Genomic DNA, 21,282 nt, shown 5'->3' with positions numbered 1-21,282 from the left:
TGGACCCCACTTTTTTTTTTTTCCCCCTCTGCCTTTCCTTGCTGTAGCCCCGAGGTACAACGAGGCTGCGGCCTTGTCCTTTGCTGTTGCTGCCTTTTGGATGCAAACTGTTTGCTGCAGGTGGGCTGTTGCATTTACCTGCACAAAGTTAAGTCTCAAGACTCGCATGCAGCCACGTGGGAGTGCACCCGTGGCGAAGGAGAACAGGGGGAGTGCAGCCCCAGGCTGTCATCTCTCCATCCTGTTGCAGGAAGGAGCTTGGCACGATGATGGGGAGATTTCTTTTAGCATTGCCATCTTCCCAGGCCTGCCTGGTTCTGCATCTCTGCTGGGAGGTCTGGGAGGGGATGCGTGTGGCATCGGTGCCCGTTCTGCAGCGCCTGTGTGGTAAATTTGACTCGATCCTGCTGTTTTTCTCAGTCTCTTAGAAAGTTTTGAAATAACGGCTTCAAAGCACTCAGATGATATGTTGCTCCACAATCCGTCTCTGCTGCTGCCAGTGCTTCTGAGGAGCCAATTTACCATGTGCTTAACCTTTTAGGGCTTTTCCCCTGAAGGCATTACTATAACTCCCACTGAAAAAAAGAAAGAGAAAATTGCCATTGCCCTTCGCAGAGGTGGCTAATGATTTTTAGGTGATTTCTGGCAGCTTCTGCTGCGTCAAAATGTGCTGAGCAGGCGCCTCCTGAAAGCAGGATGCTCCAAAGATGTCCAGCTGGCACCCGACATGGGGTCCCCTGATTTTCTCTGGGCTGAGAGCACTGGGGCTCAGCTTCCTGGTAGCGATGTGATGCAGGAGACTGACCCCAGGACCTATAAGTGGTTCCTTTTTCAGCCCCTGCATTGTCTTCATCCATTTGGCCACCTCTCAGTATTTCTTCTGCATCCCTTCCCTGCCTGTAAAAGGGGATTTGCCCCTCTGGGGAGTGCTGAGGTGAGGTGGCAGGGGTCTAAACACAGCCTAAATGTAGCTGCATTGAAAAACCACAAAGAAAAAGCTACAACTTTCTCGAAGAAAACTCCTGGTAACTTCAAAGGCAGATTAAAGACTTTGCCTGTGTCAGGACTTCAGCATTTGGCCCAGGAATTAGACAAATGGAATAGCGCAAGAGCGATTGCCAGAAAACTGGAGAAGGGAGAGATAAGGTAACATGAAATGCTCAGCGTCAGCATTTAGGGACATTAGTGCTTGTGGAGATAATTTTATCAACATGAAGGACAATAATTAAGTAAAATCTCTGTGTTGCTGTTGAGAGTGGTGTTTGTTAACAACCTGTTCAGCTGTGCTGGGGGAATGTGCTGCGGGACAACGTGTGCCAATACCTGCACTAGTGATAGCTCTGTGGGTTCGTCATGTATCCCTCATTGTTTTGTCATTTTGGACTTGGAAGGTGTTGGGAATGGGGCTGCCTGGTGGGAGGAGAAAGAAAGAGACCTCATCTTTGGCTTTTCCTGAATCCCAACCCTTCTGGGCATGAAGGGAAGGGAAGGAGACGGGGGCTGCTATCGCTCGCTGGGGCTGCAGCAATGTCAGGAACTGGTTTCTGGTTTGGTTCCCAAAGTGACTCAGTCCCTGCCTCCCATCCCTCGCTGCGTGTTTTGCTCTGAAAATGTTGGGTCCTACCCTAAAAGCTGGAGTCAGTGTAATATTTAAGTAGCTGGCTGCTTTAAATTTAAAAGAAAAAGAGAAAAAAGAGAAATTAAATAGATGTGACTCAATATTGATTTCCACTTGTTTTTGTGGAAACTCTAAAAATGCCAAGATGAAATATTTGGACTTTTCCTTGGGTTTCTTTTCCATATTTTGTTAGAAGCTCTTCGCCCAGTTTGACTCGAATTCCTGAATAATTCATAGTCTGTAAATAGCTTCCTCCTCCTCTGGTAAATAGACTCTTTGTCCCCCTGCCTTGGCACGCTCCGAGCAGTGTCATCGTGCTGAGTCGCTGCTTGGAGAGCCGGGGTGCTCACGGTGTGTGCTCTCTCCGCAGAGTTATGTCATGCCCAGACCACCGAAGGGCTCCATGAGGATTTATAGAAGATGCCCCGTGTCTTGGCGCCTCTGGTGCTCCTTCTGCTGTGGCTGATGAGGATCGCTGCCAGCCCCCACTCCCTGAGGATCGGTGAGTACAAAGCTCGCTGCGACCTTCCTCTGGCTGCTCGGACCGCTCCGCGTAGGCGTGCTCGGAGAAGGCTCTGCCCCTGTGGTTTTTGGGCTGCTGGTGGTCGTGGTCGTGGCTCAGATGGGGCTGGGTCGCTTGCAGATCTCCGGCCTCGTGCCTGCCTTCTTGAAATGTGGTCCCCGTCTTGTAAATGCAGTGCGGTGTACGGCGAGCGTACGCATCTGCATCGATTTTTACGGTGGTAATGCTCCCTGATGGGAATCGCTCTCTGTATAAATGTGAAGTGAAAGTCACTCCTCGAGGAGACACTGAGGGATGAGGCTCTTTCCCCCACCCTGTATCCCCCCCTTGATGCTCTCCTAAGCTCCAAGCAGAAGGGAATGGTTTTCTGTTGCAGATTTATTTGTCCCCATGTTGATGAGCAAGGAGTGTTTGAGCCCAAACTGAAAGTGTCACGAGAACATTAATAACTCCAAAATGCTCTGTTTGTAAGAGAGTCCTCGCATTTGTTCTCCTCTGGGCTTTATTAAAAAGTGTTCAGGAAGAGGCACCATCGTCTTCACTCCCTGCCTGTGTGGATTAGGGAAAAGAAATGCATCTGGAAACCTTGTAATGAAACTTGCTTCACAGCACTGACACCGTGCTCTGCTGTTTGCAAAGCAAACTGCTTCTCCTGCCTGTTCTCTCTGGAGCCACTAGCTGTTTTTATTAACTATTTGTTGCAGATAAGCTAATCTATTCCCGTCCCCATTTGCAACTTTCACAGGTGACACTTGAAATAAAATTACTTCTCCCCTTTGCCAGCAGAGCATGGAGCAGCTCAGAAATACAGCGAGGGAGGGTGAGTGCTGGCAGGAGCCGGGGTGGTTTATGGCCCCGGCATCCCTGATTCATGTGGAGCACTTGTGCAGGACCATCTCTGCTCCGCGGGCTGCATTTCACATCGATGGGCAGATCCTCCACTTGAGGCAGGGGATGGGGATGGTGATGGATGGGTTACGTGCCTGCCGTGGCTCAGTTTGTGCATGCTCAGGGACCTCCTGGTGAATTCGATGATGGCCACAGTGAGGCCAAGTCCCTGCTCATCTCTGGGGGCAGGTGAGATGAAGTTGGGGTCTCAGTGTTTGGGACACAACCCACAAGAAGCTGCAGTGGTGGTAGGAAGTGCTCCTCCCTCCGTCTCTTCCAGGTGCTGGTTTTGCCTTCTGGACCTGGTAGCTGCTACTGGTAAAGGAGATTTTGATGCTTTGCTGGGGTTTTGAGTCACATCCCTAGTATAAATGACTCTTGGGTATCATTCATGTGTCCAAGTTGTACTTAGCAGGGATGCAGGGTGGAGAACAGCACAAACACGCTGGGTAAATGTGAGCCTCTCCCCGTCAGCATCGTGTGCCTGCAGAGGCCCAGGGCTGCAGCAAATCTCTGGTGCTTTGGTCTTCATCCCAGAGACAGCTCTGCTGGTGGCTCTGCACTCCCTCACACTGCGGTCACGCTCCCTTGGACCCGTCTCTCCAGTTTTAAAATCATTGTGCATTTAGGAGTTCTGTGCTTTTGACTTTTCTTGGCAAAAATAATGGAGCTGCTCCAGAAATCGTTGCTCTTAAAATTACAGCACTGTCCGTGATACAGACACTGGATTTCCTTAGCCTGTGGAACCCTCCTAGGACTGAAGAATTTGCATTTGGGTGCTGCAGAGGGAGTGGAGAACTCAGGATTTCAGCAGAAGGAGTAATGTTGTGGTAGGAATGGGAAGGAGCAACTCTGAACCTTCTAAAATGCACCAAAGGTCATGGCTTTTGTGCCAGGTGGTGTTAAATTTTGGAGTGGCCAGAGACCCTGCGGTCAAGGTCCGGGGGTCTCCAGGTACCTGCCACCTCCTGGGAGTGGGATGCCAGCACTCCTGACCTTGGGTGAGCTCATGAAGGAGAAACAGCTTCTTAAGGAGTGACTCTAGGGGTTTGGGACCCAGTGAATCCCCCCCACTTAAGTCTAAAGCAACTTCTCTGAAAATGGAGTCTGAAGCAGATGGGCGAAGAGCTGAGGAGGGGTTTGGGGTTTTGGTTTTGTCTCTTCCGAGACACAGCTTTATTTTAAAAATATATCCAGCCAAAAAGTTAATAAAAAATAAAGCACAGCATAAAAGGAGAGAAAAATATTACTGGCAGCCCTGAAATCATTCCCCAAAGCATGCTTTTGGCAAGGCAGGGGGATACGGTATCTAGTGACATAAATCAATGCGCTGCATCGCGAAGGGAAACAGACCAGCACGAGCCTTTGAATATTCAAAGAAAACGCAAGCTAACATTCAGAATAATTCTGAGGGCCATCTGGTAATGGACCCCTGAAAGGCGTAGTTTTATGATCAGTGTGTGAGGTGAACGCAGGCAGTGCCCTGCCCTGGTTCCTCCCCAGGTGGCTGGAGAGGTGATTGCTGCTGGGCACGGCTGGAAGGAGGCAGGATGGTGCTGAGCCAGGGGCACTCGGCTTTTACACCGAGCTCTGAGCCCCCCTGCGGCTGCTTTCCTGGGGTTTCAGGTGGCTCTTGGCCCTGACACCTCTCGGTGGAGTTTCTGGTAGTGGATTGCTTCGAGTACACGCTGAGGAAGGGCCGTGTTGCTTTGCTGGCGTGGGCAGGACCTGCTGCGTGTTGCATTGCAGGGAGCTTCAGAGGCATCGTCTGTGCAAAGCAGTGAGCAGAACATGGGCTGTGGGTGACCTTCCTCGCAGCCTTGCTGTGCACAGGCACAGCTTGTAGCCTCCTGTACACCTGGAGCTGTTACTGTTCTTTTTCTCTCCTCACTACACAGGAAATACCACTGGTTTGGGCCTTTTTTTTTTCAGCATTTTTCTCCAGGCTTAAACTCTGCGTTCCCTTCTGATCCCATCCTAGAGAAAGTCTCCTAAATCATGTTGTCTGGGAGACCTTTGTGGGGAAAAACACGGACCTGCATGCTCCATCCACGATAGCTCCTCTTTTCAAAGAGCCTCTTGTTTATCAGTCAGCTCTCCTGGTCCATGTCAGTGAGGTTTTCTCTCCATAGATGCTCAAATATTGATTGAGATCAGGGGATGAAGAAGCAGGCAGGACTGGGCATATTCTCAAACACTTTCAAACGCTCCAGGAGATGTGTAGGGAGCGCCTCAAGACATGTGGTGGCCTTTGAAAGGGCTCGTACACATGCTACCAAAACGTCCTGGGAGTGAAACCTGCTAGTTGGTGCTTGCCCTTGCAATCGTTCTTGTGTTTTTCTACCCCAAAAGCACAGAAAACATCAGCTCCCTCCTGCCCGCCCCACTGGCAGGCAGGGATGGCAGATGCAGCACGCTCTGGGCCAGCATCTCCTCCAGCTTCCTGCAGCTTGTCCCGTCCCGAGAAGTAATCCTGGTTTTGTTTTCTGTTTGTTGACTCGTTACTCAAAACTGTAAATTTACTTGAGTTATTTACTAAGTTATTTACTTGGTCTTACAGAGCAGGCTGTCAGGGCCCTAAATTGGTATTCTCTTGTGAGATTCATTGGGTGCAAGATTCATTGGGCACTCATTTAACATTCATACACAAGCCCAAGTTGTGATTTATTCACAGCACTGCCCTAACTAGCCGTAGGCTCAGCATCCCTGCCACATTGTCCACGGACAAACTCCTTGCAAGGCTGTCAGCCCCTGAAGTGCTCCTTTCAGTAATTGCCTCCATCTGCCTGCCCAAATCCCTCCCAGCTTCACAAACATCCCACAGAAGCATTGAGCCCCAGCATTAAGGGTGTTTTGTGTGGTGAAACGTAGGGTTCGTCTACCCCATACTTAATGCATCCACAATTTGATCAGTGGAGCAGTTTGCGTGGCTGGCCCAGGGCTCGTGGTAGGGCTTTGTCCACCAGAGAAGTCTCCAAGAGTCCAAAGTGGCCATGGGGTGGGACCAGGAGAGCCAGCCTGGGACGTTTGTCCTTGTTTCTAGGCACGGTTCCCAAAATCTGGAGTTCCAAAAGGGCTGTGAGTCTCCTACACCTGCTCTGCTGCTGGAACTGTAATGTCAGGAAAATGTTCCTGGGATTAGCCTCCCAAGCTGCTAATGATCCCAAGCTGCTTGTTTGGGGAGCTGCACGGTGTGATTCTACTCGGGGACAGGCAGAAAGGCTGCCAGGGTTGTGCTGAGGGACGGGGGGGACGTGCCCGGGTCTCTTAGGGCAGGCAGGGAGAGCCGAGGTGCCGTGGCAGGTTGGCTGGTGCCAGCTTGAGGCTCCCCTTGCCCGTGCTGGGAGGCAGAGCAGCGTCTCCTTTCCGTATGCAACGCTGCCTTCTGGCAGATCGCAGCCCTTTGTGGATGATAGCGATGCGAGTGCAATAAACTGCTGCTCACCAATTTGCCGTTCCCCGGCAGAGAAATGGCCTTACCCTGGCTTTGAACCCAGCAGCCAGGCTGCTGCCATCAGCTGAAAGCAGGGAGACGACGGCTGGGGCTCACGTGGTGGTGCTGTTGCTGGAAAACCTTTCTGCTGGTAATTATGATGAGTGTTTCATAAAACAAAGCTGCTGGCAGGGGCTGGGTGCCTCCTCTCCTCCGGTCAGTTGTCTGCTGGGTACAGGAGGGGAAGCACCGGGCTGGGAAGGCAGCAGGTCACCGAGACACGTGCGATTATCCAGCTTCTCTGTGCACAGACCGATTGTTTTTAAAGGCTTCAGAATAATTTAATTTGGAGAACTGAGAGCTGTGCCCACGCTGCGCTGGTAGGAGGGAGGCTGTGCTGCAGCTGGGTGACATTTAGGTGGGGGGAGCTGCTTAAACAAACATGTGTCGGGGTCCCAGTCCTCAGGAGCCCCAGTTTGAGGCTTGCTGGAGGTGCCCCGAGGTTGCCCATCTCCCAGGGACCCTCCTGGATGTGGCCACCAGCAGCCCCAGTGTCTGAGCCCTGTGCTATGGGTCCCTGAATTTCCTTCCCCTGCTCCATTTCTACTTCGCTGGGCTCATCCGAGCACTCATGTGTAGGGTTCACCCTCTATTGATTTTATTTTTTTTAAAAGGCTTTCACAGGACTTTCCTAGAATCTGAGTGCTTAAAGAAATAGAGAATCAGGCAGGAGGAGCCGTATCCACGTCTTTGTTGATGCATGACTTGCTAAATTTGTCTGGCTGAGCCATTATAAATGTTTAATTTCCCCCAATATTAAAAAGGCCCGGTTAAGTTCATTTAGGTGAAGTAGATCGGTAGTTATTTGTCATTTGCTACCAAGTGGGGAGAGGGAGAGAGAAATACAATATCAATTTGTTAACTATTTGCCCTTTTAATTTTGTTTTCGTTATTCTTCCAGGAGAGTGATATTTTATTTATGTTTTCTGAGTTCCGTGCATAAATCCTTATTTAGAAAAAAAATCACCCGTGGAGATGCCAGGCCCTTGGAACAATTTGTTGGCTACAAATCCTCACGCTTGTCCCCAGATGTCCCCTGCCTGGGAGGCAGGTGTAAGGGGTGTCTGTCTGTCTGTCTGCAGGCTGTGCCTTTGCCACACGAAACACAACGAGCTGCTGCTCTACGGCTAAGGAATCCAGCCCTGTTGATAATATGAATAATGAATCATAAGCAGATTTATATCTCGGATCGATGCTACAGGGCACGGCGTGAAAGGAGGCATGGACTCGGTGAAACGGAGCATCTCCTGGTGTGTTTGCACCTCCGTGGAGGAATTATCTTCCCTGATCTGCTCCTAGTGCCGGAGAGCCAGGCTACGTTGCACACCCCGAGAGGCCCCGAGCCTTGTTTTGATTCATTATTACATCCACACGCACATTGCACAGGTATAGATCTCGGGGCTGGGAAGCTGCCTGGCCATGCTGCAGCTGCTAATTCAGCAGGAAGTGGAAAATTTGCTAGAGAAGAGAGGCTGATGGCTGTAAATGTCCGGCATCACTCTTCCAGGCATGCTTCTGTGGCTGAGGATGGACACAGAGAGGTGCGTGTACAGAGCTCTGCTCTAGGGGTCTGCTTTTTGCTCCTGGATGCTGAGGAGTGTCCCCGAGCCAAGGATGGGGATCTGAGAGCCACACAGCCTGCTTTCTGTCTAAATACCGCCCCAGCCCCTGGGCAGCACTTTGAATGTTTAGCCACTCAGACATTTTTACCAGGGATCTTTTTCTTTCATAGAGTGAAAGCTAGTAATAGCAAGAGCTACTCTGTCATGCCTTTCATTATTTTTTCATATATATATATATATGTGAATAAAAAAGTCAATTACATGAATGAAAGATGCTTGGTTCCCTGCCTAAACAGCTGCCAAAATTAATTCCAGCTCGGAGCCAAACTCGGCAAAGCTGGATTTTCTGCAGAAAGCTCCTTGAGATAGGCTCGGGCACCGCTCCGTGTTACCGATTCCCACTGCCCAGTGCCTCACCCTCGGCTTTGCCTGTGGCCAGTTGAGGAAGAATGGATTTCACGTGCTCTGGGGTGAGCTTGACTTCATGATAGAATAAAGCAGAATTAAATGTCCCTAGCAGCCCCTCGCTGGAGCCAGCACCATCACACTGCAAAGCCACGCTCATTTGATGGAGAGCAGCTGTCTTGGCAGCTCAGAGCACCTGAAAACTCAGCGCCGGCGTCAGCAATACTTTGAGCTTTAAATTTGTTCCTCCCTGTGGACCAATTACCTTGCATTTAAAGCACCACCTGAATTGAGCAGGATGTGGACAAGAGCTGTGCTGAGTTACAAAGCTGGAATAATCGCACAGGGTAAGCAAGCCCTCGCTCTGAGATGCAGCTTCTGCTGCAAGGCTGAGGCTGGGGCACCTGGGGCTGAAGGATGTGGTTGCTCATCCTCAGGTGCACGTCCCCAGTGGCTGGGGCATGATTTTAAAGGTGTTTTCAGGACGTGAGGTGGAGGATAGCCTTGCAGCTTGAGGCAGCAGCCCAAGTTCCTGAAGGTGAGCTGAGCTGAAGCTGAAGTCATTGCTCACGAGCTGTTCCAACCTTCCTGAGAAGGCAAGCTGCAGGGTGGCAGATGGGAGGACAAAGGCAGCTTGTAACAGCCTGTTGGAGCAGAGCGAGGTCCCCATACTGCGAGTGTAAGGTGGGGTTTCCTTCTGTTTGAAGCGTGATGCCTTGTGCTCCGAGGTTTATTCCTCCTTCTCCTGCTGGGTAGCTCTTGGCAAGTCCACTTGTCCTTGCCCTGCAGGGCTGCAGGCTCAGGGAGCAGCTCTCCTGGGCGCAGCGTGTGCAGCAGGCAGCTGGGTGAGGTGTTAAAGCCCTCCTGCAGGTGTAAGGCACTGCAGGGCTGTCGGGCAACCTTCCCAGAAAGGATGCTTTTGACCCAAAAGGAGGGCGTTTATCTCAAGTGCCCCCTCTGCAGCTAATTGCTCGTGGCTCCGTGCAAGATAAGCACAGCCTGTAAGGCTAAAAGCCCAAATTGTCCTGGCTTACGTTCAGAAGCTCTTGATATCCAGGTGTTTTGAACCTCTAGCGTTTGAAAAAGCCCCAAGACCCGAGGTGGAGAGCAACCTGCTGATGGATGGAGCAGCTGGGACTGATCCTGCCCTTCCCCACGCAGCCTGCCTCCTGCCTTTGTGCTCCTCCTCCTCCTGCCCTCCCTCACCAGGACCTCACCAGGCTGGGACTGAAGCTACTGGCTGAGGGCTAGGAGAAAGAGCTCAGGAAAAGGGATGGAAGACCTTGAAAGAAGGAGTTTTGCTTTTCTGTAGGATGTTTCCTATGGAAAGCACGGAGCCGCGGGCTGTGCTAGAGGGCTGGAGAAGCAGAGTGGGTGTGGGAGACGAGGGGAGAGCACTCGGGGCATAATTCCTACCTAAAGCAGGAGGGATGGGTGTCCTCAGCCTGGATTTTTTTTGTTGCTGGGAAGGTCCAGGAGAGTGAAGTCACATCAAGAGCAGCACCATTCCCTAGAGCCCCACGCTGCCCCCAGGAGCATTCAGCTCCCTCTCCACAAGAGGTCTGGGGGCGCAGGCTCCTGCCAGGGGGAGCAGGCTGGGAGCGAAGGGGCTCTGCGAGCCAGCAGAGACCTCCCTACAGGGGGAAAATGCAGCCCTGGGCCACGAGGGAAGCAGGGAGCGAGCAGGGCACAGGCTGCAAGGTTTTCGCTCTGTGGCCCGTAGATAAAAGCGCAGTCCTGGGCAGAGAAGCAAAGAAGGCAGATGCTGGTGTGTCGGCACGGAGGGGACCTGAGCAGGGAGATGGAAAAGAGCATCAGGGGGCATCTGCCGTGGAGGAGCAGCTTAGCCTGACAAGTGCCAGCTCTGCCTCAAGCCCTGCCAAGCGAGGCCGGTGGCTGGAAGGAGGCTGCAGGGAGGGATGGCTCGTTTTCCCAAAGACACCGCTAATGAATTCCTCTTGCACCTCCAGATGCTGTAGGGATTTGGAGAGGCTAAATGGAACTTGATGTGAAAATGATGGCTGAATGTCAATTCTGCTGTCGAAGCCAATTTGGGAGCCGGAAAGTGTTAAAAGAATTAAGATTGTTAAATGGAAATAAGTCTACTTGGTAGAGATGAAACAGGGTTTAAATGAGTGAAATTATCTGTGGATTACCCTTGTTAGAGCACTGCCTTATTTAATAAACTGAGTTTTAATGTGCTGTAGGGCTTTTGGAGGAAAAGCTTAGCCTATGGGGTACGTGCATGAAGGGAAGGATGGGCTGCGCCTCCATCCTCCAAGAGCCACGAGAGTCGAGGGGAGGTGATGGTTTGCCCGCGAGTGCTTTGTGCTTTGTGAAGACCTTGCTGACTGCTCGGTAAGTGGTTTGATCTTTGCTCAAGCTTGGGCACTTCTTTTGCTGGCTCGATAGGAGGCTGGTTAGGCGATACCTTCTCTGGGTACCGTGTGTCCCTGCGTGGCTTTCCTAGCACGTCGTGCTGAATAAATGTGGTCAGCCCCCCCCCCAGGGCTCTGGGAGGGAGTGCTGCAAGGGAAGGAAACCTGGCTGGATGCAGGAGGAGGGGAAAAGAGCACAGGAAATCTTGAGGGCTGCAATTTCATTATGAAGAGAGCCTAGTAATTATTAATGGGCCCTGATTATCTGCTTCTGCAAGAGCGGATCTGTTGCAGGAGAGCAACCAGGTGCTTCTAGCTAACTTTAGCTGCCCACCTGACTTAATGCAGATGTCACCTGTCACCGCACGTGTTTCTGACCCATCTCTCTCTCCAGCGGCAGTCACGAAAGCATAATTGCTCCAGATGCTTCTAAAACCGCCCACGGAGGGAAGGACCTGACCTTAGCCTGAGCAGTCAGCTCGCAGCTCCGTGGGACTCTGACTTTTGCTGCTGCAGATGAGACCTGAGCCTTGTGCCTTACAGCAGGCTGGGGGAGAGGTACAAAGGGGTTTTTACTCTCTGCCATCTAACTGTGGGGTTTCACAATATTGCTTGTTCTGTACTTGGAAAATCCAAGAATTTTCAAGCAATTTTAGGGCTGGGGCAGCAGGGAAGGGGCTCTGGGCACCCTTATTTTGTCTCTGGCTGAGGGGTTTTCAGTTCCAGCCCTGTGCTCTGGCATGGTGTAGACAGCAGGGCTGATCAGTATGTGCCGTGTCCTCTGCAACGAGTCCTGGTTTCATGTTGCAGAGGTGCAGGCCAGGCTGAATACCGAAGATCTAGCCCTAGGCTCATCCCCCATGAGCTTAAGACTTCTGTGATCTTCTTGCCAAGCCTAAGGGTAACGAAGTCGGAAAAGTCACAGCATAGTGTCAGGTTAGATTTGTATGAGGATGTCTACATTGGTTACAGATTCCAACCCATTCCCAGCTCCAGTTTGTGGCTCTTCTGCTTGGCAAGACAAAAAATGCACCAACCTGTGCCCAAAAGATATAGTGATATAGTCAGCTGTCCCATCTCGCTGCTAAAGAGTTTCCCAGTCATCAGCATCCTACAGGACTTGTGCTTCTGAATATGTGTGCACCCTCCGTGGTGTCCAAAAACACATTTGACGGCATCCACCTTGTACCAGGTTTGATTCACAAGCATTTAATTTTACCATGGCAGGATGCCCCTAATCATTCTTGCTGCTCTCCTGCCACTGCGGAGTTGTTTTCTGGCCGTACCCAGCTGCCCTGTGCATCTTCCCATTTGACCAGCGGCAAAAGTCTGCTCTGTCATTTGGCTCCTGCACTTCAGAACATTTTGTTCCGTGTCCCTTGCACAGCTTGGCAAGTTGCGAACCTTTAGCATTTATTCTCTGCTGTGGTTCTACCCATTTCGGTCGCATGTGGAATTTTTTTTGGCATGCTCCTTTCATTGGGGCCCTGGTACGGTGGGAAGAAGTACTTCCCATTTCTGAGTGTGCCCAGGAAAATGATCTGGGTGATCACACAGCACAAAGCAAAAGAACAGTTGAGTTGGTACCAAAATATTGCAGTATTTGTGCAAAGTCTTAGCTAACCCATGCCAGAGCCTCCCCAGCTGTGCGGGTTTGTTGCAGGAGCTGGTGCTGGGCTTTAGGGGCTCGGTGGGGCTGCAGTGGCTTCCCCTGGCACCAAACACTGCCTTGTCCAGCTTGGCATGGCTGAGGAGCTTTGCTAGGGTAGGACATGGGGCTGAGCACTTGGGTTTTGGAGCAGAAAGCTTGTGATCATCACAGTGGCTGAAAAGCCTCTTCTTTCATGCGTTTAAATCCCATGGAGCATCTCATTAGAAACAAATGATGCCTCAGGCAAGCGGAGCTATAGCGAAGTAATCTTTATTAAGCACCCTCAGTGGTCAGAGTTACTTGATGAGCTCCAGAGCTTTATTTGCAGGCAGCTTTGGGTTGTCATTTAGCAGGGAAGCTCTTTGAACTCCCTCCCTTCCCCGTCTCTAGGTTACTGTTTTCTATTTCTGTGTGTTTTCGGTCCCAACAGCCCTGCAAACGCTGCTGGTGGAATTGTTGATACTGGGAACAAAATGAATGGAGGAGACGGGGTGTGCACAGCTCAGCAACACGCAGCCAGGCTTCGAGAAGGGGATGTAAGGTGTCCTGAGCGCATCACAAATTGTACTGGGGGGACACAGCTACAACTGTTTCCTTGGGAATTGGTGCCCAGAACCCCTGAGTCGCTAGGGGAAGTTTTTCTCTGATTGCTTCACTGTGCATATTTGGGGCAGGAGAGCAGCAGCTCCTCTTGGGGCCATCCTCCCTGCCTCTGGTACCTGCAGCAAGCTGCATGGCCGTGTTTCTTTCATCCCTGGGCTTTGCAAGCTCTCTGCAGGTGATAGAAAAAGAGCCGTAAACTGTAAGCACAAAGGGCAGTGACAACCAAAATAAATTGGAAACAGCATCCTGCCAGATGCTGTGCGTCCTGCTGGAGGGAGAAGGTGCAAACAGCTCTGAGAAACGAAGCAGGAACACGGGGTGTGAGCATGAAGGTGCTGCACACCTCGGCCCTGCTGCTGACCCCGCTGGTCCTCTGGGGCTCTGCTGCTGCCCGGAGCTGCAGGGGGTGTTTTTAGGGTGATGTGGAGACAACCCCAGCCTCGCCCTGTGCTTCGGAGATATCAGGGCATCACCAGGTAAGTCCGGGTAGAAAAAGGAGAGAGAAAAAATCATCTGCGGCCACTGTGCTTGGCTTTATGAAAAGGAAATGAAATGAAGGCAGGAGGCTTGAGGTTGGCCCGTGTCTGTCTTGTCAAGCATGTGAAGCTGACACCGCGATGGAGTCATTACAGGCTCCTGTGTAAATACAGCCTCCTTACTGTTTTTTTTCCCCCCTATAACATGTCTCATTTACTTGATAGTCTATAATAGCTCTGGAGGAGCAGTCACTGCTCAGCAAGTCACAGCCTCTCCTCGGTCATCTCAGCCAGCTCCAGTGCTCACGGTCCTCGGGAGCTTTTTTGGCAGCCAGCCTCTCGCACGGAGGTCTCTCGGCAGATGCTTTCAGCCCCCAGCTCTGCAAGGTGATGGGGACGGGGCTGCAGGGGCAGTTGTGCATCACCAGGGATGGCTTTGAGCTGCTCATGGCCCCTCTGCTGCTTTCTCTTCTCCTCGTGGCCTGGGTCCTGTGGGTTTTGGTGGCAAACCGCAAAGGATGGGGGGCTGTTTGTTGTCCTGGGAGGAATGTTTTTATTGTGAGGATGCAGGGAGCAGCTTCAGGCAGTAGCTAGCAATGCAGAGAGTCTCTGAGCAGAAGGTCGTGCCACCAGGTGTGCTTTGACAGACGTGCCCCAACACCTAGGGAAGCAATGAACCTCCCAAAGGTCTGGTGCCTTGGCTTAGGGGGCACCTCTAGTGTGGAGCATGGATGCTTTCTAACCCAGGAAGGTAAAACTGAGAACAAATATCAACTAAACCAAAGCAAACCTCCAGCAGAAATGCTGGAAAGAGCATTGGAGTGACTAACACCCAAAGCCCTATTGAAAAACAGTCATTTCCTGAACATAGCTGCACACTTTCATTGTGAATGTCCTGGCTCTATTCTTTGCTGTCCCCCACCTCTCCACCTGGAAACAGTCCAGCATTATTCATGCTGGAAAAGGCAGAACTGGCTCTCTGTGAGCTGCCGGAGCTACGGCCAGCACCTGCAGGGAGTGGCGCAACAGGTTGCTGTCTGCTTGCCTTGTGATTTTATTTTATTTTATTTTATTTTATTTTATTTTATTTTATTTTATTTTATTTTATTTTATTTTATTTTATTTTATTTTATTTTATTTTATTTTATTTTATTTTATTGCCAGCCTAAAGGGAGAGGAATCTGCGGGCAGTGGGGGCAGCACACCCGCAGCCACGCGGTAAGTGCAGCTTTCCAGGGCTAAACTTTGCTGCTCTCCTGGGAGGTGCAGGAGCACAGACTCCGCTGTGCAACGTGATAGTTCACGGTGGTTCACTCTCAATGCTCAGGATATTCTCTCCTCTCCTGGTTTTATACATCTCTTTACCAGAGTGGAGTCAAGCAGGCTCTCCAGTGCTTCCTGACCAGAGCTCCTAGCCACCCCAAGCATTCTTCCTGGTGGTGCAGTGCTGCTGAGGGGATGGAGTTTGATTTCAGGTGCATAAATGGAAAATGCGGTGGAATTAAATTCAGGCATTGCTTTTTCTTGCACCTCTCTTTTCTTTCCTTTCTGATTCTGGCAACAGACTTCAGCCAAGTGCACAGCTCAGTTCAGAGACCTTTGGGCTGGCTGCAACATTTAGCCACTTCCAGACGCAATATGAAACACAGTCTTTGCCGTTACAGAAAATCTTTGCCTAGCTAATAAATCTAAAGGTATTAAGTTGAAAGCTGAGCATTTGGAAATATATATGAAAAGCTAACATTGTTTATATGTATTTTTCTAGCTGGGAAATTAAGGTGTGAGTGCTGAAGCTGAGCAGATTTCTTGTTGTGCAGAAGAGTTTTTCTCCTGGGGAGCAGCAGGGGCTGACCGCTGCGCTAGGGGACAGAGCTGTGCTCTTTGTTGGCTTTTTTTTTTTAATTTTTTTATTATTATTTTTTTATTTTAATAGGCCCGGGCATGACACACCATGATTTGGATTTTAGTCTCAGCTCGCTAATGTGCTCCCTGACCTATGGTGGGGAATAGCACATAATTACTTCCTTACTTTGTGCAAGAGCTGCATTAGAAAAGGCAGGTGATTAGTAGAGGAGGATTATTTTGTTTACCCTGTCACGTTGTCTTTTGGTTTGGTGAGACGGGATTGCTTGGCTTTGCCATTTGTGGGAGCCCTGAACCCCTTTCCTGCGTTAAATCAGTTAAAAGGGGAACCAACAGCAAAACCCTCAGTCTGTAGCAGTGGGGGATAGAAAAGCCAGTGCACGTGTGCTGTATTGGCACCATAGGGAGGCAGGAGCTGAGCAGGTGAGCAGCCACCTCCACTCAGCAAAGCAGAAATGCACTGAGCAATTTGAATGGGACTGTGAGGCACAGAAATTGCTGCAGCAGGTCCTCCTTTCCCTCATATCATTCCTCAAAGTCAAGCTGATCCTGCTCCGCACTGCGTTTCCATGAAAGCTGGAGGATGCTGAGCATCCTGCAGAAGACAGAAACTCTCTTTTAGGCTGGGATTATTCGACTAATCTTGTGATTATGATGATAATCCCCTTTGCAATGGTGTCCCTCTCCAAGGAGTTCTTCCCTTGGGGACTTCCTAGTCCCAAATCCCATTTTCCCTTAATGCTGAAGTGCTCTGTATTAAATTAAGGCTCTCCAAAGGATCAGAGGTCTGCAGGTCCTTTCATATTTATGGCATCGGCGTCTCTGGTAGCTCAGCCTTATGGCCTGCTGCCTTGCTGACCCCCTTGGGGTTTGGGGTAGGGATGGAGCCCGAGGGGCTCTCCTCTTGGAGATGGTTTTTCAACCTCAAATCTGTGTCCTAGCAGCAGAGAGGATGAGATGGAGCTGCCCCACCAGCCGTGGGCAGTGCTGCAGCCTGGCCAGTGGTGTCTGGGGCCTGTTGGATGGTCAGATATTTTTTAGAAGGGACTTTTAGGGCATCCACAGAGGGCAGGTAGCTGGCATACCCCTGCCTGCGAGGGTGGGCAGGGAGGCAGTGGAAGCAGCGCTGCTCTCCAGGCTCTAATCCCTTCCCTCTCCTGCTGCCAGGTGCTTGGCGGCAAATAAATATTTTGCTCACAACTCATTGGAGGTGGCACCTAACCAGATGTGCTCTCACTTGGTATGGCAGGAGATTTATTTGGTTGTCCATTTATAGCTTATTATTTTCTTCTCTCTCCCCCCCCCCAACTTAATAGCAGTTTACTATCCACCAGGGTATACATTTTCTTCTGATTAAGTGCCATTTAGCCGCTGGCTGCTTGCTCATTTTACTTTTATAGACACATTTACAGCGGCACAGACAGAGGCACCAGCGCCTGGGAGCAAGGGGAAGGAGAATGGAGAGGCACAGCAGCTTGATTAGATTGGATCCTAATAAAGTTTCTGGCCAAGCTGCATCACATCCAGATCCCGGGGCGGAGGTGCTGAGGGTGCACAGCCCCTGGGACAGCCGTGCCGGGTCTGGCTGGAGGCTTGTCGTGAAATCCTTGGCCATCAGGAGTTGTTTGAACTCCCCGTAGCTCGGAGCGAGTCTCTCCGGGGCGAGGAGTGATTTCCCAGCTTTCGGCAGCTGCTAATTAGTTGCAGATGATGAGATAATTTATAAAAATTAGGAGCGCTTTTCTTCATTGTGCTAATATCGCCTGGCAATAAAACGGCTCTTTTAAAAGGGTGACTTTTCTCTAATGCAGGGATCAAGGCTAAAAATACACCCGTGTGTGCAGCCGGGGCGAGGGAGCGCGCTCCTTAACCACACACCACGAGGTATTCCAGAAGTTCATCTCAAGCGCGAGAACGAACTCAAATTGAAATGCAAATTTCGGCGGCGACTCGGAGTGCTGTTTGGAGAGAGAAAAAAATATTAAAAAAAAAAAAAATATTTGATTGTGTCACCTTGCTGGCAGGGCAGTGGCGAGCCGCTCTGCAGCCTGCTGGGGGGGGAAGGCAGCGCCACGGAGCAGACAGCTTGTGTTGCGGGGGGGTTTTGGCAGCGCATCAGTGGAAGGAAGGTCGCTTCTCTCCCCGTTCTTCCCCAGGAGCAGTGGTGACTCACTGCCAGCGCATGGCGTCATGCAGCAGCGGTGACTGGCAGGGAGAGAGCTAAGAGGGATGTTTTGTCTCCTCTGAAGTGTGCCCGGGGGAAACAGGCGAAGGGAGAGTGGCAGGGAAGGGTGCAGCACCCTGAGCTGGTTAACCAGGGTGTAGGATTCAGCTCCCCGTGCCACGCCGGGGTTTGGAGGGCTGCAGTGCTGGGGTGTTGCTGCTGAACCCCCACGCTTGTCCCCACCTTCAGGTGTTTGCCCTTGAGCTCGTCTAAAAGCTGAGCCCTGAAACATCCACGTGCGTTTCTGGCTGGTCCAGGGGGATCCGAGGAGCAGGGGTGGTGCTGCTGTAGCTGCTGGGAAGCCGGCGTTCATGAGGCTGAAGGATGAATTTTCTGCAAACTCCGAAGGCCTCCGGTGCTCCATCAGGTTTCTAACGATTTTGTCACGGTGTTAATCCCGCAGGTGAGTGGCAGCATTTTGATATCAGCAAACAAATTACGTTTCCGCGCAGATAACCCAATCTGGAGCCAAGCAGGAGAGCAGAAAACAATTCATCAGCTGGTAATGGGGCTGCAGCTTTTGGGCAGGGCTGGACTCAGCCACTGTGCAGAAGGGAGCCTGTGCCCAGAGAAGCCCCGAGCAAGCCCCAGGTGTACGGTGAGTGTGTGTCCATGCTGTACAAGTGAGCACTGAGAACCTTTTTCCACTAATTTCCCCAAATTGTGATGTCCACAGTTTCCAGCTGAGGTGGAGCCCCCTCGGTGCCACTGCTGCACAGTGTTATTTATAGTGGGAGGCAACGTCTGTACCAAAGCCTTTACAGGAAAGGAAATCGTGAGCAGAATGGGCAAGGTGGAGAGCATCACTAGCTCTGCGTGTCTCCTGCTGTGACACCTGGGGAGTTTAAGCTGGGTATCAGCAAGAATTTCTTCACAGGAGGAACAGGCATTGCAACAGGCTGTCCAAAGGTGGAGTTGCCATTTCCAGGGGTTTTTAAGATCTGTGGATGTGGCGCTTAAGGACGTGGTTTGGTGGTGGACTCATAGTGTCAGGTGATGGTTGGATTTGGTGATCTTGTGGGTTTTCTCCAACCCAAATGCTTGTATGAGTCCATGCTGGTTTTGTTCAACAGTGATTGACACGTTGAGCTCAAAGGATGTTTCAAGTACAAAAAGTTTCCATACATTTTAAGGCTCTGGCCAAGCAGAGAGAAGAGAAAAGCACTTAAGAGTTATTAAATATATAAACAACATCGCTTTCAGAAGTTTCCTAACCTGAGAGTAGCTGAAGGCTGGGAAGCTATTAGTGCCAATTATTGGATGGACTTCTGGTTTGACGGTAACATTTGTTCTAACGGTCTAGATATGAAGCAGAGGCACAGAGAAAATGAAAGGAATCGCCTGTAGCAAGCTCTCAAATTAACACCTGCAACTCCCAACTCCCCGTCTGGTACGCCGTCCTTCAAGACTGAGAGGTGCCGAAATCCGCCGGGCTGCGAGCAGCAGGCAGCAAAACCTTGCAGCAGCACAGAACCGTGTCGGCAGGTGCAAGGGGCCAAGCAGGTGCCAGCAGCTGGGTGCAGCACATGGAGGGGGGAGCAGGTTGCTGTCTGCTGCTCGCTGGTGTCCGTGTGTGGAGCTTTTGGTGCTCCGGGCATCTGGTAGTGATTGCCCGGGAGCGTGCACGCACACGGAGGATGGAAAGCAGCACTGCCTGAGCATGAAATTGCCTTCCCTGCCAGGAGGTACCAGGAGTGAAGTGAGGGCATCCCAAGGATGCGTGGAGCAGGGGGGGATGCCAGCAGGCAGCTGGCGGTGCACCAGCGTGGCAGAGAGCAGCACACACAGACAGTGTGTTCAAGGTGTGGGGTGTCCACGTGCAAAAAGCTCTGGGATGGAGCAGCCGTGGGGTGGCAAAGGGGCAGGGGGACCAGGTTGGGGTGAAACCCTCCAAAGCTCGGCCAGTGCGTGCTGCAGCTCCATCGGCAGCCACAGGCACTCCTCTGGGCCACCCAGGCCATTGCACACTGATCAGCAAAGCATTTTGAGGAGGTCTTTGCACAAGGCGAGCACTGGAAACTGCTGCTTTGAAATCACTCCCAGGTTTTGGGGAAGCAGAATTAGTTTAAACCTAAGTTCGTTTGTTTGTTTTTTTCTCGCATGAAAAAACACCCTTCTCCCATTTCCATAGTTTCATGTTCATTTCTTCCGTTTAATGCCATCCTTAAATATCTTCTTCATCTCTAAGTGATTTTCTCTCGCGCTTTATGGCAGAGCTATCTTGCTCTCCCAATCTCTCTACCCTCTCATGTGTCAGTTTTAGTTGCTGCTTTTCTAGGAATAGCATGTTACGCTCCTTCAGCCTCCACGTAGATGTTGACACATAATTCTTTCCAGCATTTTATTAACCTCCTTTGGATTCCTGCTAATTTCAACATCTGTTTTTATTGTTGTGGGTGCCTGGCTTTATCTTTCTGTATGTACACGTAGTGCTGTGAGAGTAACCTCGCTGAGACTCCATTAGGAGGAGTTATGTCCTGGCCTAATGTTATCCGTGATATGCCTCTGAATCTTTCCTTATTGCAAGTCCTTTTCTAATTCAATCTCCCCTACCTCTTTTCTTCAGCCTTATTTTTCAAACCAGAAGTCTTCTGATGCACCCTTGATGCTGAAAGCCCAGGAGATGAGGCTTGGTGATAGGCACAGGCAGGAACTGTCCTAGCTAGTGCTGGGAGACGAGGACTTTTCTTTTCTCTGGAGGTTTTTTTTTTTGATGTCTTCCTCCCTGTGTCCTCCCAGATGCTGGATGCCTGACTATTGCCAGAGACAGTGTGAAGTCTTGCCTCTTGTAGTCCAAAGGAGTGATCTGAATAATAATTGTTAACCCGAAGGATGCCAGCTCTACAGGTTTGTAAATATTTGAGGCACAGAGAGGCTGGAAGCTGGCACGAGTCCTTTCCTTGCTTTCCAATTTGACAACTGAGCAGGAGTGCAGCAGACTCTTTTCATCACTCTTGCAAGAATCTTGGATAGCATCTGGCTCTGGCCTCATTGAAGCAGTGTGGATCAGAGTGTTTTCAAGGAGAAAAAAAAAAAAAGAGGGTGAAGGGAGGCAGCTGATGTTTGTATAGGTCCAATTTCTGAAGAAGCACTGAGTGTCAGGGCTTTGCATCGGGCTTCTGCAAGGAGTTGGGGTCTGGTCCAGGGAGGGAGACCTGCTGTGGGTGGGCTGGGAACTTGCTGTGGCAAGAGATGAGTGGGGATGTGAGAGCGTGAGCGACCAGCATTGTCAGTCGAAATGCCAGTCATTGCCAAGCTCTCCGTGGGTTTCAGCAGCAGCTGGACGAGGCAGAGAAGGGAAGGGTGAAGCAGAGAGATAATGAGGAGGGAACCAGGCCATCTCTCATTAGCAAATGATGCTTGCTGCTTGGAAGGAAACAACACAACAACTCAGTCCCGTTGCCCTTCAGGTCAATAAAATGAGCACTTACTAATGCGTGAATCAGAGACTCAACAACTTTATTACATGGGTAAAATCAATTGCCATTATCTAGCTCTCTTTCTATTGATCTGTGCCGCGCTATGTCAACATGTTCTGGCGGGTGGCTACGAGCAGACAGTGGCCCACTTAATACATGTCCCCGTGCAGGGCTGCTGA

General features: G+C 50.8%; 1 protein-coding gene across 1 annotated transcript in view; it reads left to right on the top strand.

Annotated features, from left to right (window-relative positions):
* Positions 1 to 1,985: 1,985 nt before the first annotated feature.
* Positions 1,986 to 21,282, top strand: part of GRIK4 (glutamate ionotropic receptor kainate type subunit 4) — a gene marked incomplete at its 3' end in the record, with an annotated part of 104,973 nt that continues 85,676 nt past the window's right edge. Inside the window, exon 1 of the mRNA XM_082778040.1 lies at positions 1,986 to 2,120. Within this exon, the coding sequence (XP_082634166.1) occupies positions 2,039 to 2,120 (82 nt within the window). The 5' untranslated portion in view covers positions 1,986 to 2,038. The remainder of the gene's footprint in view (positions 2,121 to 21,282) is intronic.

The sequence above is a fragment of the Aythya marila genome, assembly GCF_965140915.1.
Source record: "Aythya marila genome assembly, chromosome: 23".
In the NCBI taxonomy this organism is placed as follows: Eukaryota; Metazoa; Chordata; class Aves; order Anseriformes; family Anatidae; genus Aythya; species Aythya marila.
Note: the sequence above shows the minus strand (reverse complement) of the source record. Positions and strands in the feature narration are given on the sequence as shown.